This window comes from Danio rerio, chromosome 6 (genome assembly GCF_049306965.1).
Source record: "Danio rerio strain Tuebingen ecotype United States chromosome 6, GRCz12tu, whole genome shotgun sequence".
NCBI lineage: Eukaryota > Metazoa > Chordata > Actinopteri > Cypriniformes > Danionidae > Danio > Danio rerio.
This window is the reverse complement of record NC_133181.1, coordinates 46,611,653-46,629,499: the sequence shown is the minus strand read 5'-3', so window position 1 is coordinate 46,629,499 and position 17,847 is coordinate 46,611,653. Positions and strand designations below refer to the sequence as shown.

The window sequence follows — 17,847 nt, the reverse complement described above, 5'->3', positions numbered from 1 at the left end:
CTACCATCATTCTCATCAATCCATTATTTATAAATCTATACATCATTCACTTTCTCATTTCCATCTATTTTTCTTTCCGTCATCTCATCCATCCATACATTTATTTGTCTATACAACAATTTTAATTCATCCATCTATCCTTCCTACCATCATTCTCATTGATCCATCATTTAGAAATCCATCTTGTGTTCACTCTGTCATTTTATCCATCCATTCTTATTTCTTCTTTTTCTTCCCTCCATCATTTCATTCATCCATACATTTATTTGTCTATCCATCAGTCTGTTGATTTTTCCATCTATCCATCCTACCATTATTCTTATCGTTCAATCATTTATAAATCCATTTATCATCTGTCCTTATATCCATGCATCCTGTCATTTCTTCCATTCATTTTTCTTTCCATCATTTCATCCATCCATACATACATTAATTTGTCTATCCAACATTCTGTCAATTCATGCATCTATCGGGTTGCCGTGAGCACCATGGTGCTATATGTCAGCCCTTAACCACTACAGAAAGACCTTTTGCTCTAACAATGATCCTATATAAAGCTCTACAGAAGGTAAAAACATCTAATCTGTACAAAAAAAAACAACCTCTTAACCACAAAGGGCTTACCTAAAGACATAAGCTAAGCTTGCAAAACTTAGTACGAAAAAAACTTTCATACTCTATCTACAGATGCTGTTTGTTTAAAAACGATGACCTTATACTCTGCAATCAATTGCATTCAGAACTGATGAGCATCTGCTACACATTTCAATATGTGCCAAGCTCTGAGACCACTGGCATTTTCTTATCTTTTCTTCCCCCTCCTATCCAGCATTTACTTTAGTGAGTCAACTCTTCGGCCAGTTCAGAAAACAGATTAGATAAGGTGTAACTTACCGTGTTTCGCTAAGTGCAATGGAGCTGCTGTCTTACAGAGCTTTGCTTTTCGGTTTCCCTTTGTGTTCAAACTCCTTAATTGGGTCAGTTGGATTCCGATCAGCAACCATGGCAGCCTGCTAAAGGTGAGCTTAAGGATTTATCTTTTGACAGAATGAGAAAGTTGCTTTCTCTGACATTGAGAAACGACACATTGTCAGAGTACTGATGCTCAGCCAAGGGTTTTTCTCCTGGGACTCGAGCCCCTGGCTGGAGGGTTGGGAGGCCTCCAGGGGCCACATGGGTCAGGGGTTTTGCAAAGCTTTGTGGCCAGTTGCCCCAGAGTGGACGTTACTGTTGTCAGTAAGTGTTAAATCATGACTGAGTAAAGAGGTGTGGGAAACTGTGTTTTCACTTCTTGCTTCAGTAGCTAAGTGAATTGTGAAATCCCCCTCTAGCATTGAGGGAAATCAGGCTTAAAATGTCTCAGTTTGGTATGTGCGCGGGTTAATGGCACTGTTTAGGTTATTAAGGATTGCTGTCACTTCAGTTTAGAGGACCGTGAGTTTGATTGTGACCTTTTCTGTTTTTGCCCACTCTGGCATTTTTCTAGCTTGCCATCCGATTCAATGAGTTTACTACTAATCGTACTGTCCAGCTTTTGGTGGTTTCGGGAAATAAGTTTGAAAAAGCTGCATTTTGTTTGTAAAAAAATAATTATTAGTTACATTGGTATGACGTACAGTTGAAGTCAGAATTCTTAGCCCCGCTGAATTATCAGCCCTCCTGTTGATTTTTTTTTATTTTTTTTTTTTACCAATTTTAATTTAACAGAGGGAAGATTTCTTCAACACATTTCTAAACATAACAGTTTCAATAACACATTTCTTATAACTGATTTATAATATCCTTGTCATGATGACAGTACATAATATTAACTAGATATTCTTCTAGACACTTCTATACAGCTTAAAGTGACATTTAAAGGCTTAAATAGGTTAATTAGGGTAACTAGCAGGATAGGGTAATTAGGCAAGTTATTGTATAACGATGGATGGTTTGTTCTGTAGACTATCGTAAAAATATACCTTAAAGGGGCTAATAATATTGACCTTAAATTTTTTTTTAAGAATTAAAAACTGCTTTTATTCTAGCTGAAATTGTTACGAGCATGGATTGAATTACTTGTTTGTGTTGTCATTGTGTGTTCGGAGCACACGGTTTTGTTTTGACAGCCGACCATGTGCTTCCTTGTCCGGGTGTTTTGTTTTCCCAAACTTGTTGTTTAACCTTTTGAGGATACATTTGTGTTTTTTTTTTTTTTTTTTTTTGAGAAGAATAAATTTGTTTCACCTGCAATCGAATCTGTTGTATTTACTCTGACAGAAATAAAATGAGACTTTCTTCAGACGAAAAAAATATTATCAGACATACTGTGAAAATTTCCTTGCTCTGTTAAACATCGTTTGGAAAAAAACAATGGTGGTTTTAACAAACAGTGGTTTCAGTAACCGAGTTTGAATGAAATTTACTGAAATACTTTAGATTTGATATTTCTTATTTAATATCGGGTCTGCTGATGCAGTTAATACAGCTTGCTTTTTTTAAATATATTGTTTTGTGTCGCAGTCTATGCATGGCATTCATTATAGAGCATGTTGTATTCTGTTGATTTATTTGTTTACAATTAAACCAATGTCAAATGTAAATCATTTTTATTGAGATATTTGATTCCAATAAGGATATAATCTTCTATAAACTTTCTTTAAGTATGAATCTTTTGTTATTGCATGTACAGCTTTAAGTTGTGAGACCAGTTGCATAAGGCTCTTAGATTAGTCTTGGTCCGTTTTACAATAGAGAGGGGTCGCTTTAATTTGAATCAGAAGAGCTAGACTAATTACCACTTGGCTAGCACTTTAGTTGCTCTTAAGAGTATTGGCTCAGAGCAACATGGTGGCTGTGTTTGTGCATCTGACCCATGATGGTATAGGTTTTACTAAAACATTTAAACTAAAATCTTGCATTGTTGTTCATTTGAGCTGCATGGCAGAAATGTTTTTGGGAACAAACTGTATACAATCTCCTTTCTCTGTAGGGCATAGCCACAGTCTTGTTTGAGAGAGAGAGAGAGAGAGAGAAAGAGAGGGGAGGGGGGGGGGGGTTGAAATGTCCCGCTGGTGTGAGGAAAGTGATCCTAGTCTTTTAGAGCTCACACAGATAAGTGGATCATATTCAGTCTCAGTATGTGGTTTAGCGGCATTTGAACACTTTGGCTTGTACAGTCAATCTGAGCTGAGACTCTGTGGTAAGGGTTTGACCGAAATGTGTGCAGCTCTAGGGCTGTGCAATATGACAATGTCTATCATATAGACAAAATGAAACGCCTTTCATATTATACTATATTGTTTTTTTCATCGTGTCACAAAATACATTGTTTACATTAATATTATCTTTCATGGTTTATTTAAGGGCAGTATTTAGTGATATTGTTTTATTTTTGTTAAAATTAGTTTTGGAATATTTTATTAACTTGTTTTAAATTTCTACTTTTTTATCAAACATTTCTATATGATCACATATAAATGAGTTAATTTCTGAGTATACTTTAAAATGTAAAAAGAATTTGCCCACCTGAATTATTAGCCCCTATATATATTTTTTTTTCTGTTTTACTAAAAAAAAGAGTTTTTCGACATCTTTCTAAACATAATAGTTTTAATAATTAATTTCTAATTTCTTTTTTCTTTGGCATGATGACAATAGATAATATTTTACTTGATATTTTTAGATACTAGTATTTAGCTTAAAGTGCAATTTAAGGGTTTAACTAGGTTAATTAGGCAAGTTAGAGACAATCGGAAAAAAATATTGCTTAAGGTGGCTAATAATATTGACCTAAAATGTTTTAAAAAGATTAAAATATTTTAGCTCTATTTTAATGATCTAGACACAAAGTCTAAAGCGCATTAAGGGCATGTTTAAATTCTTTTGCTATTTTAAGGATGAAAAAATATGCTCTGCATCATGGCGCAAGGTCTAACAGGGTTGTGCTTATTATCTTCAGGAGTTTTGGGTGTGCTTTAAGTATAACGTGCATTAAACCAATCAGAGACTCCTCTCTCATCCCCTTTAAGAGACAGTTGCGTCGCGCCATGGCGCATGAGCTATTTACATGGCAGACTTTGTAAGTGGAAAAAGTTAGAAAACAGTTAAACAGACCATCTGCAGCACGAAAATAAAGAACGAGCCTCATCCATTCAACCTCTTTACTTTATCTTTACATTACTTTCACTCTTTAATTTACTCCTTTACTTTCATGGATAAGGAAACGGTGTTGTTCGCAGACATCCATTAGCCTGCATACTTGATTTGTTTGTTAGGTGGAAAGATTTCTTCCATTACTATTTCTAAATTCTGTTCTAATTTCCAGCAAACGAATAAATGAGCAATAATATCGAAGTGTGGTCAAAAAACATTATATTTTGTATCCAAACACACATCCAGTTATTTTGCCTCATATGGTCCAAAACCGGACAGGTGGACAAATGTAAACTTGTTTTTATTAAAATAAATATAAATATGCCTATAATAAATAATCCTGCTAATAATATTAATAATATTTTACAAAAGCAAATTGTCATGAATAAACTGTAAAAGCCCCCCGAGATAAAGGCATGGAGGCAGTGGTTTTTTATATTTATGTTGAAAATAATAATTTTTGTAAACTTTTACTTCTTTAATTAACAAATATGTAAAGATATTTCTGTATTGCTGTACATTCTGTGTGTTAAGCAATGTGTACACATTTTTTACCTACATAGGAGAATAACTAACACGCTCTGCACTGGACTTTAGACCTGCTTTCAGTTGGTCAACAGCGCGGCCTATTTCAGGCCTATTTCATAATAGCAATGCGCCAACAATGCACCTTAACACACCTCAACCACAGATGGATTTGCTATTTAAACAGCGTGGCGCAAAAGATGAAAATTACAGTTGCTCAGGTCTGAAAATAGCAACAAATGACGGCAAACACGTCTTGCGCCTTATGATAGGGCCCTAAAACTGCTTTTATTCTAGCCGAATGAAAATAATCATGATATTTATCATTATCAGCATATGGGTTGTTTGAATGAGAGTTTTGTCATGTCGCCCAGCCCTATGCAGCTCAGTCGTTGCAGTGATTTCATAAATCTGTAAAAATACTGTTTCATATGTTGTCATGGCATTTAAAATCTTCCTGAAAACTGATTATCTTGTTGAAAAGGTGGATGTTTAATCCTGGTGTGTCCTTGATTTGTTTATCTTGAGAGCTGAATGCAGACACAGCCCGAGAGTTCTGTTTGAAGTAGACTAGTAATTCACCGCAGGTTCACCCCCGTCTCTCCAGACATAAAGGTCTCCAGTATTTTCTCAAGCTGCCTCTAGTGTGTCTTTGTTGCGGCAGGCTTGTTTTTATTTCCCCTTTCTCCCAACCTTGAAAGCCGCCCCTTCTCGGTTAATTAAGGCGAACCACAACAGTGCCATCGTAATGACTGAATTGTGTACAACATTATCCTTCGCCCCAAAAGGGGCCTTTGTTTCCACCGCAAGCTTGCATTCTCTCACCGCAGAAGTGAAGGACGAGAGGGAGAGATAGAGACGGAGAAAACAAGCGAGCCTCTACAATGCTAACTCAATAATGACTTCCCACGGGGAGAAAACGAGTATGGTGAATGTTTGAAGCGCCGCCGTCGCTGCTGCAGGACTTCAACCAACTAAATTACTCCAGGAAGTGCTTAATAGTTTTATGGACCTCCCTTCCTTTTCTAAGTTGTTTTGTTTTTGTTATTTTTTGAGGATATTAGAAAAATCTCACATTGCATTATTTTGTTTTGCTGCAATATGAATATCATTTTATCAGATGTTTTGAATAGCTCTATTTGAAAAAGTTTTGTTAATTTAACTGGGCTGATCAAGTCTTTTTCTATGCAGTGGATCTGCGTAAAAGAAAATAAATTACAAACTTATATAAATATGACAGAGCAAAAAAAAAAAAAAACTGAAATAAATTGTGCTTTATGGTTTTCCATGGAGTCTAGCATTATTGATATATAGAAATTGAACAATCAAATGTAAAACAACATGGTCACCATTGTTTAATTATTTAAATATGTATGCATTTAATCATATTTTTTATATACACACTTTGATATTAATGCTCAAACGATATATTGTTCAGCCCTACTTTCAGGGCATTTGTTGTGCTTTTAGCATAGCCAATTATTTATTGGAACTTTAAAATTTGAACTTGATTTGATTCATGTAATGAATGTACTGTAGGAGATTATCAGACTCCTCAGACACCTTTCTTAAAAGGTAAAACTATTCTGTCACATTTATAAATATATGCGCCACACCAGCCCCCCAGAATTCACAGAAATTGACACATCCAGACAACAGGAGGGTGAATACTTCGACTCTCTCTCGTTCAGGTCACTTCCTGTGGGCTGCTGCTTGAAGAATCTTGAGCAACTAATTCTGGCTGGCTTGATGGAGATAGGACATAAACGCTAAAGTGCCAAAACCAGCTGAGTTGGCTGATCCAGGTCTTTGTGAGTTGGTTTCAGGCGGTCAATTGAAACACATTCTGACCTCCCCCAACATCAATCCTAAATGCCTTATTCGTAGATTGTAAAACTCGGAATGGCTCATCGTACGGTGGTTTCAGTGGATCTCTGTATACATCTGCAGTGATGTCTCGCAGCGCAAACTGGGCCTCTGCCTGTGCAAACCATGCCACGGCTTGCTGCTCCCAAAACTCTGGTAACTTGAAAGTGACGGCGTTGCCCATTATCTTGTAAACACACATTTAAAAAAACTCTGGAAATGTCCAAGAGTATTGAGGTCACCAAATGTAGGTGATTAAGAGGAAAAAAAAAACAAAAAGAAAACAAGAGGCATCGAATATGGGATGAAAACATTGTGAACTGATTGCTTTATTAAACTCCTCGTACTCCTTTCTTAAAGGGGAAAAACAACCCAGGAATTCTGTTACATGTATAAATGCATGCGCCACACTACCATCAAACTTCCATAATTGTTATGAATTTATGGTAAACTTTGATTAATTAGGCTACATCCACTAGAAACCAGAATTTTCCTTATCCAATTTTTCATTTTTTTTTTTTGCCTCATCTCAAAAAGTTCTGTGCACTCATGTAACTGACTAAAACCAATGTGGTATGCATGCCAGACCAGTCTATGGCACTCTAATTCTCTCACAGAGAGAAAAACTTGTAAGATGACTTAAGGCAAGCAGCACAAACACACAGGTAATCCACTGTTGTTGTCGCTGATTTGTGATTTAGCAGAGTGTGACTAGAGCTGAGACTTTGGCAATCATTGTTCCAATATAACGACATCAATATATGGATTGGCTGTTCACATGAAAGTGTGAAGATATCGTTTTCAGATGTATACACTCTGGGACCTTTACAGGGTTGTCAAACTCAGGAGAGCCACAGCCCTGGAGAGTTTAACTTCAACATGAATTGAATAGACCATCAAGCTTTTTTGGAAACTACTTGTATGTGTATTAGAGCAGGGTGGCAATGAAACTGCAGGTCTTTGGCCCTCCAAGTGTTAGACTCCTATCATTTAAATGGTTGAAATACCCTTGCAAAGGTTTCTAAAAGCATTTAATAGCAAGCTACTAAAAGTCATTTCCAAGGGGCAAATTATAATGTTAGTTTCAAACACTGAAGCTCCTTTACTGTTGCAGTCAGATGATTTCACATCTTTAATGGCAGATGCTTTGATGTTGAAAAAAAGAAATCGTAAATTGATTATGTTCACATGCATAATAGCTTTGACCCATTATGCCGGTTCAAATCTTTTTTCCACCTATTACATGCTTTTGCAATTTCCTTAACTTGGTATGTTGGTTCAAATTCTTAAGCTGTTTCGTTTCATTCCATTCCATTTTTAGTCTTTTCTCAGAAGGTCTTGGAAAGTGCTAAATGTGCTTTGCTTTTCTAATGATTGTGTTTGTGCTCTCAGAGGTAGAACAGTACAGATTTTGTGGTTTATTCCATCTTTTATATTGATCACGGTCATTTTGAGCAAAGTGCAATTCTTTCCAATTAAATGAAAGACGTCGTTTGTACTCACTGACATGAATAGCTGATTTTTAGTTTTTTACTTATCAGCAAGTAATTCACTTTGAAAGATCAATAGCTTTTTTTCATCCACCTATTTTTATGTGAATTTTGGATATTCGCACAGAAAATCAGTTGATGGAAACACCAAGATGTACATAAATTTTGAAAATGCGCATAAAAAACATGTACATAACTGAGTAGGATAAACTTTTTATTTGATAAGAAAAGATGCGCATACACTACGATGGAACCACTTAAGTCTGATTTTGTTGTAAGAGTTCACATGATGATGAAAATGTGAGTGAATTGACAGCAGGTTGAGCACATAGTAAAACATCTGAAATGTTGTTTTTAGTCATTTTAAAACGCCATAACCCCTTCAGTATTTGTGTTTATATATTATTAATGACCTCGAGAATTGTCAAGATCTTCTGTGCTGTGCGTCTTACGACTTCAGACGCCACCACATTTTTATTGCATATCGGCATTGTCGATTGAGACACTAGTCGTTTATTAAATAAGAAAAAGATCCCACCTCATCAAATTCTGTTTTAACTTTTGATGTTTAGCGCCAGTTAATTAGGAAGTGACGATTTTGTTCTGTTTGACTTATTGGATAGAAATGCTGCTATATTTGCACGTCTTATATACGATATTCCAATTATGTACATACATTTAATTTGCATTTTTGGATGAAAACATTGCTACTGACAAAGGATCCTTAAGAGCTAGTTTTATTATGCTGATTTGGTGCCAAAGAAACTTTTCTTAGTATCGATTTTGAAACCAGTTGTGCTGATTTTTATGGGGGAAAAATACTATGGAAAATCAAAGATTGGTTATTGATTTTATTTGATGGCTGGAGGTTAACAACATTAATTTGAAATCAAAATTTACAACAATGAATGCATGGTAGCATTTGAAGACGTGAGACAGGGAACACAGATCTGGAGGTAGTTAATAATATTATACCACTATACTGAAAGTGTTAAGGCATTTTACAATTACCAAAACACCATTTCAGATGTTGTTTTCAGATGTTACAATGTGCTCAGCCTGCTGGTTTATCCATTCACACACATTTTTATCATCACATGCATTATTTGATGCGCATACTGAAATTTGTTCAGTAAAAGTGTTTCCATCATAGTTTATGCTCATCTTTTTCTCATCCAAAATGCGCAAAAAAATAAGTGGATGTAAACGTAGCTACTGATTAATTAAAATATGCATGTGTATATAAATAAAGCTTAATGACCCAATGTTTTAAACTGCAGTGTAGATCCAGGACATTTAGTGATGATTTGCTGAAATCATTAATAAGCAGTTTCTGTTTAGCTAAGCTTCCGACTACACTGCCAACTCTTCCGCTGTTGACAGAACCTATGATCTGCTGTTTACTTTTCTCAAGACATTTATTTCAGTGGTATGCATGGGACTGACAGGGCTTTTCATGCGTGGTATTTTCAAAAAAGAATTTATTGCACCTTCAAGGCCTGTTTGTGTATTACACGTGTCATTTACCTTGTAAAAAGAAGCGTAGAACCAGTTTTTCCTCTCCGTCTAACCATGACTTTTCCTTGACATAAAACAGTCTGCCTCTTTATCTCAGATAAGCTCTTTCTGAAGGCGCCAAGCATACTTGTGACTAAAGCGTTATGTACACAGTTTCCTCCTGAGAGCGTATCGCTGGTCTCATACAGGAATCCCTGTCCGCTGGCAGTCCGGGCCATCATTAGCCCTGTGCTGTGATAACGAGGCATCTTGGTTCTCAGCGGTGGGTTAATTGAAGCACAGAGTATGGCGACGCACGTCAATAGAGGAGGGCAGCTTGGACTTGCACGCTTTATCCGTGTTGTGAATGACCACAACCTCGAAACCGTCAGGGCGTGTGACCCCCCCGTCTGCTCGCTAATCACCATGGCGATGAAGGATTCGAGCGGCTCACTGCTCTGAATAGCGGCCACTTGAGTTTTGGCAGCACCCGATCGCATTTGCTACATGAATAATGTATGCCTTGAGGCCCCTTGTAGTACTGGGGTCTTTGCATTGAGTGTATTGTAGCAATGTTTTTTTTTTCTTTGCGGGGAAGATTTGTCAGGCTGCTTTGCATATTGCTTATCCCCAGGGGAACTATGTGGTGGTATGTGGTATTAGTGCAGTTTAGATTGATGTTTTTATTTTGTTGTCCAGACGTTTACTAATGCTTGCCTTTTCTAAATATTGCAGATTTGTAAATTATTTACATAAGATCAGTACAATTTAATTAAAAACGTTTCTAGCCAGATATGTCTGTCTGTTGGTCTGTCTGTCTGTCTGTCTATTTATCTATCTGTCACTCTGTCTCTGTTATTTCAGCTATCTGTCTGTCACTGTCTATTTGTCTGTCTGTCTGTCTGTCTGTCTGTTTGTCTGTATTGTTCATTGTCTGTCTGTTTGTATTTGTTGCTCTATGTCTGTATTTGTCTGTCTGTCTGTCTGTCTGTCTGTCTGTCTGTCTGTCTGTCTGTCTGTATTTGTCGTTCTGTCCATATTTGTTGCTCTGTTTGTCTGTAAGTCTGTCTGTCTGTCTATCTGTCTGTTTGTCTTTCTGTATGTATGTATTTGTTTGTCTGTCCATCTGTCTGTATGTTTGTCTGTATTTGTCCATCTTTCTGGCTATCTGTCTTTCTATCTGGCTATCTGTTTGTCTGTCTGGCTGCATGTCTGTCTGTATTTGTTGCTCTGTCTGGCTGTCTGTCTGTCTGTATGTTCGTCCATCCATCCACCTGTCTGTATTTGTCGGTCTGTCTGTCTGTCTATCCGTCCGTCCATCCATCCATCCATCCATCCATCCATCCATCCATCCATCCATCCATCCGTCTGTCTATCTGTCTTTATTTGTCGTTCTGTCTGTCTGTATTTGTTCGTCTGTCCGTCTGTCTGTATTTGTCTTTCTGTCTGTCTGTCTGTGACTGTCTATTTTTCTTTTTAGTCAAAGTGTGAATCTATCTATCATCTATCTATGTCTGTCTACACCACTCTGTCTCTCTCTCTCTCTTTGTTTCTTTCACAATATCTGACTTCTGTCTTTCCATCAGTTTGTCACTCACTTGTGCTCTATCTGTCTGTATAGTTCATTCTATCTGTCTGTCACTCTATCGTTCTAATTGTCACTCTGTCTCTCTCTATCACACTATCAGTCTTCTATGTTTGTCATTCTCGGTCTGTCAGTCTTGTGCTCTGTCTGTGACTCTTTGTCTGTTACTCTATCTTTAGGATTTTCACTCTGTCTGCCTCTATCACTCTATCCACCTTCTGTGTTTGTCACTCTGTCTGTCACTTTTGTTCTTATTATTTCTCTGTTGGCTTCTATATCTGTCTGTCTCAATCTGTCTTTATTTTTCTCTATCAGTCTTCTGCTCTGTCTGTCATCTTATTGTCTGTGTCTTCTGTGTTTGTCACTCTAACTGTCTGTTCTCATTGTCGTGTTGCGTGTCTGTGTCTGCCTGTTACTTTACTGTTGTTCTAATTGTCAGTCATTGTCAGTGCTCCTCTATCAGTCTATCACTCTTGTGTCACTAACTGTCTGTCTGTGTCTATTGCTCTGTCTGTCACTCTATCATACTGAATGTCACAGTCTGTCGGTCGTTGTCACTCTACCTTGTTTTTTTGTCTATCACTCTATCCTATCTGTAGTCATGTGAACAGCAATACTGTTATGACCTGTTATTACCTGATTTTTTACTTCAACAATGACTACTGCCAGAATATTATATAACGAACGACACATTACATTACCTAATTAATATTAATAAGCTCTGATTTTCTGCTCGGCCGAGGCAGTGGCGCATTAGGTAGTGCTGACGCCTCACAGCAAGAAGGTCGCTGGTTCGAACCTCGGCTCAGTTGGCGTTTCTGTGTAGAGTTCGCATGTTGTCCCTGCCTTCGTGTGGGTTTCCTCCGGGGGCTCTGGTTTCCCCCACAGTCCAAAGACATGTGGTACAGGTGAATTGGCTAAGCTAAATTGTCCTTAGTTTATGAGTGTGTGTGTAAATGTGTGTGGATGTTTCCAGAGATGGGTTGCGGCTAGAAGGGCATCCGCTGCGTAAAAACTTGCTAGATAAGTTGGCAGTTCATTACGCTGTGGTGACCCCGGATTAATAAAGGGACTAAGTCGACAAGAAAATGAATGAATGAATGATTTTCTGCTCATCTCTTCTCTATTTGTTTAAATTGGCACTTTGAATATGTCTTTCAGTTGATTCATCAGCCAATTGTTTACTCTCCCTGGTTAATGTTTATGTCACTGCGTGCTTGGGAAGTGTCTGTTGTAAATTGAGATGTCCACCAGCTGATAAGCATGCACTCAAGTCCTAGAGCTCTTCCTATAGTAGCCATGGAGACATCTGTATTGTGAACTGAATACTAAGATATTCTCTGCTACATTTCACTCAACAGCCAGACTCAGACTTTTGGTTCGCAAAAACACAGCCTGAAAATGATTTTTTTTAGGGTTAGCGCAACCACAAATGAAAATTCTGTGCAACTTCATGTGTAATTTTTAGTGTTTGTTTGAAATTTGTGTGTGTGTGTGTCATAATGTGATAATTAACTGTTTCTGTGATCTATGAAGGAAGGAAATTTAGAAAAAAAAAACTCTGCGCTCTGCCACTTTAGCTCTCAAAAGACAAATTTACTTGGGCAACGTTTAACCTACAAAATACACAGGAGAACTCAAAATATAGTCAAACTCTAAACATCACACCTACAAACAATAATCAGCCTAATTAATAATAAATAAATAAGTAAATAAATAAGAAAAATACACAAGTCAAATCTAACAGAAACAAAACAAAACAAAAAAAACAGTGGGGGAAATAAGTATTGAACATTTCACCATTTTTCTCAAAAAACATATTTCTAAATATGCTGTTGATTCCCCGGATGTTGCTAACAACCAAAGATATCCATAAATGCAAAGAAAACAAATCTAATTAGTTTACAAATCAACTTATGTGTAATAAAATGAAATAATGCAGGAATATAAAAAGCTTCCCTCTGCAGTAAAATTTGATCTATATCACCTCCTCTAGGTATTTAAACTTGTTTAATGCATGAATAGCATAGTGTTGTTATTTAGAAAAATTTGGCAACACTTTCTTTTACAGTTGGGAAAATAAGTATTGAACATGTCATGTTTTTTCCTGTAATAATAATAATAATAATAATAATAATAATACTATTTCTAAAGGAGCTGGCTTCTAGTGTAAAAATCTTTGTGGGTGTCTGTCTATCAAGTCTGTCTATAGTATATCAAATCTAATCTTTAATTTGTATTTTTTATTGGATTAACATCATGTGATTGGCTGGGCCATTCTACAGCTTGATTTTCTTTATCTGAAACCCTTTAAGAGTTTTCTTGGCTGTGTTTTGGATCATTGTCTTGCTGAAATGTCCACTCTGGTTTCATCTTTATCATAATGCTAATGTAGGTGTTGGATTAAAGCAGTGAATATTATTTACACTTGCGAAGGGCAGAGGGTTGCTGAATATTTACTGAGATATTTTAGCTTCTGTCTGGACTTTCATTGCCTTTCTACACCTCCTTTTCTTCATGTGTTCAATACTTTGTCCCTGCGTCATTTCATTTAATTACACATAACTTCATTTGTAAACTATAAAAATTTGTTTTCTTTGCATTTATGAGTTTATTTGGTTGTTACCAACATCTGGTGAAAATTTCAAGTCAACAGCACCTTTAGAAATGCTCTATCTGAGAAAATGGTGACATGTTCAATACTTATTTTTACCTCTGAAAGTACCAACTCTTACTATTAACTAGCAGCTTATTACCTGCCTAATATGAAGATGTTTGCTGTATATTTATACTTATAAAGCACATATTCTAAATGATCATATTATTCTTACTCAATGCCTAAACCTAACTATACCTAAATAACTATTAATAAGCAGTAAAATAGGAGTGCATTGAGGTAAAAGACATACTTAATTGTTTGTATATAGTGAGAAGTGTGACTAGAAATGTATAATGAGCATATATATGGAACACAAACCACTCGTAGGAATGACAATCCCTTTTACATGCGGAAGTCAAGAAAAAAATTGTTTCTTTTTTTTCTCAACCAGATCCAAGCATGTGCTCGCACTAGCCGAACCCTTAAATAATGCCAAACTCCAGAAGAACCATCTAGAACTGGAGCTGGAGATAATCGAACAAGCTGCAGAACTGGCAGTGAAGGAGGAAGAAGAAAAAGACACCGAGAGCGACACCGACGACTCCTCAAGCAGCAGTGGTGACTCCGATGATGAAGATGACAGCGATGAAGAGTGTCCTGAAAATGCTGCAGAAAAAAAGCAAACAGCATTCAAAGCTCATGCAGAAGCCGTGACTGAAGCTTCTTGTGTGGAGCTCCAGCGTGGCGACGGACGATTGATTGAGGAGCTGGGAAAGAGGCTGGAGGAGGAGCTGACGATTGAGGAGGACGTGCCTCAGGAAAGACGCTCTGCTAGTGAGGGAGAGGGAGAGAGAAGGAGAGAGCATTACCATCCACACGCAGCTGAGAGCGAAAGAGACACCACCAAAGCAGCAACCGGTAAAGAGTTGCTCGATGTCTGCCTTCAGAGGAAACCGTTGCGGATCCTAAACACTGAGGAACTAGATAGTGATGATGATGATGATGATGATGATGATGATGGAGACCTACGGATTACTGTGGTGGATGAAAGAGGATAGCAAGGACATCATTGCTTTACGGATATATTCTTACATCTACAAAAGAGCTCTTTGATGGATGTATGTTATGGATTGTGACGGTTTTATTTGTGGCGCTCTTGTAAATGCTTGTTTCACAGTGTGTGTGCGCTGTTGAAGAGTCTTCTGTACATTTTTACTGTATTTCTGTATAGTTTTATATTAAATATGTTTGCATTACTTAATGTTATTTGTGTTCAATGAATTTCATTTAGTTTTTGTAGTTTAGATCATAGATCTGTGTGATTTGGGGAAATATCTAATTGCAAAATATTATTAACAGATATTGTGATTTTGATTTCATTTGCGATTTTATTTTTGTAGTCAAGCTTTAGCTTAATATATTGTATTGGAGCTTCTTAATGCTAAAAATTTAGTGAGGGTTAGTTAAAAAAAGGAACTGAAAAGATATTAACTAACCTAAACATTTATTCAAATTTATTTATAAATATTCAAAAATTATACAAATTTTTCTCTAGAGCAAACAGTAGTGAGTTCTGGCGTTAGGTGTCTCTTGGTGCCTTTGTGATGTATTTTCATATGGTGTAACAGCTGCAAACATCTCTGAAATTGTACTTTGCTGTTGCTCGCTATTAGATTGAGCGTCACTGGCAATACTTTAAGCTGATTTTTTTTTAGCAACACGCTCCTCATATAGCCGCCTGTGGTGTTTTTTAGGTGCTGGTTGTTATATTTTCTCATGCTGCGGCTACAATTCTGCAACAGCTCTTACAAATGATCTGTTTTTGTTTGGTGTCTGTGACTTTGAAACCAAAATATTCCCATATTATCGATGTCCTGTTTTTCTTGATATGAATTTGTCTGTTAATGTTTCTAAAGCAGCAGACGCCATCATCCTACTTGTCTGCACTTTCCTGTTTGTTTGTTTTATTGTGAGTTTTCCGCATTCGGTTGCGCAATTCTGATTGGACAGAACCAAAGTGTGTTTACTCAATAGGCTAGTTAGACTTTCATACGCAGACGGCAGTCATGAATTTGCTCTGGGTGGGGGAAATTATATAATACATTTATATTTCATATCACAGCCTCCTGCAATTACCTAGTCACAATGTTTTAAATCACGATTGTGATTCAATTTCGATTAATTACACAGCTTTTGTTGATAGCAATAATGAAAGTACTTTTTTTATTACTACTATTACTGTTTTGTTTTTTTAATACTATTATTAGGGTTTTTTGTATTTATTATACAAAGTTAGATTAACATTTTTTATATTACTTCTATTATTACTATAAAAAAAACTGTGTTTAAGTATTAATGTATAAATATTAAAGTAAGTTAAAATGTAAGTATTAAATTAAGTGTTAAAGTATTTAAAAGTGTAAGAAGGTATTAAAAGAAATACAAAAATGCTACATTTAGTAACAATAATATAATACAGATATAAAAGATGCTTAAAATAATGCATTTCGGAAACATTGTAAATGATGAAAGAAAAACATGTCTCAATCTGGAAAATAAATACTTATTGTAAATAGATAAATAGATACAATAAATAGATACAATAAATAACTAGTACAAGAAGTTATATTATTAACTATTCATGTTAAAAAAATACATTTTAAGTTTTATTTGAATTGACAAATAGAAATTGCCAAACTTGTATTGTCAAAAACACAGAACGTTCAGTTGTTATATGTAACATATGTATATGTAGCAGCTCAAAACATGGTAAATACAATGGTTGCACTTGCAATAAAGAGACCATCACTCAGCAAGTCACGCCAATGGAATTTATAAACAGCATCTGTATATATTTTTGCTGTTGTGATGTGAGCACCTCGATTGCTCACACCCCCACACATCATTCACCTCCTGGCGTGTTGTAGCTGCTGTAGGCCATGTATAATATACAGAAGTGCACATACGATCGGCCAGATTGGCGAGTACCAATCGAGTCATTAAATGTGCTTATCGGCCGATACTGATTTTCGGCTGATCGATCGGAGCATGCCTAGCCACAATGTATGCGTTCTGATAATACTTAATAAGGCTTTCTTAACAAAAGGCCACATCTGCAGTTTGCTTAGATATACACTGTCTTTTTGAAATAAAAAAAACATTCAAAGCCAAATTCTCTATTGCTGTTGCACTTGAGAGAGATCTTGGGGTTGTTAATCTGTACGAGCTGATCTTAGTGCAGTCTGTGATGCTGCTGTTATTTACATGTTTCCTGTCTGTGGTGAAATGCATGTCAGTCCCCCGCTCTGATGAGTGTGAGATTAGCATGTTTGGGTTGAGCGCTGTCATTTCCTTGGAAGTCGAGGAGGAGGAGTAGGTGGTCGTTTAATGATTGCAATACAAACATAAAGCGGCGTTGCAAGTTTATCAACAGGAAATGTTAGCTACAGCACTGCGTTGATGTCTGTTAGCATTTGCCTCTCAGGAGAACTACAGACATGTATTGTTAGGAATTTGCAATGCTAATTTTCTGTATTTTTGTTTTGTACTTTTTTTGTTCAATGTATATTATTAGATCATTTCTTGTTTAGCAGGATCATGATTAGCTGTTTTGTGTGCGTGTGATTGATATGATTGATCTGAGCTGAATAGAGGAGTGTGGTGAAAACCGTTCGATAGCATGGAGAGGCGAGATAAACAGGAAAGCACTTGTCAGGCAGATAGATGGGAGTTGTGTAATGTGCAAGTGGAAATTGAGGAGATAAGGTGGACAGATTCCACCTCTATCCTTCTATAAAGCAGAGTTTAACTGACTTAACAGACATTTATCAGCTAAACAGCAACAACCAACACAATACCATTGCAGTTTTTAATCGTTTATATTTAGTAAATAGATGTCTAATTAATATGAATTCATACAGTCTTATTTGTATTTTTTGTCAGATAATGTCTGAGTAACAGATGTGTTTATGGAATTGGCTGGGGTAAACCACCATGCTTTCATGTTTTCTTGAAACTGTATGTTTTACATTCATTCATTCATTTTCTTGTCGGCTTAGTCCCTTTATTAATCTGGGGTCGCCACAGCGGAATGAACCGCCAACTTATCCAGCAAGGTTTTACGCAGTGGATGCCCTTCCAGCCACAACCCA

The 17,847-nt window shown here is 36.5% G+C and overlaps 1 protein-coding gene across 3 annotated transcripts in view; it reads left to right on the top strand.

Annotated features, from left to right (window-relative positions):
* The window catches only part of shq1 (SHQ1, H/ACA ribonucleoprotein assembly factor), a 72,530-nt gene extending 54,917 nt beyond the window's left edge, over window positions 1-17,613 (top strand). For 2 of the 3 annotated variants that reach the window (XM_073953114.1, XM_073953115.1), the window contains exon 12: window positions 14,148-14,957. In XM_073953114.1, coding sequence (XP_073809215.1) covers window positions 14,148-14,754 — 607 coding nt within the window. In that variant the 3' untranslated portion in view covers window positions 14,755-14,957. Of the gene's footprint in view, window positions 1-14,147 lie in introns of all 3 variants that reach the window. The other variant, NM_001080600.2, reaches the window with a different exon arrangement.
* The last annotated feature ends 234 nt before the right edge of the window (window positions 17,614-17,847 follow it).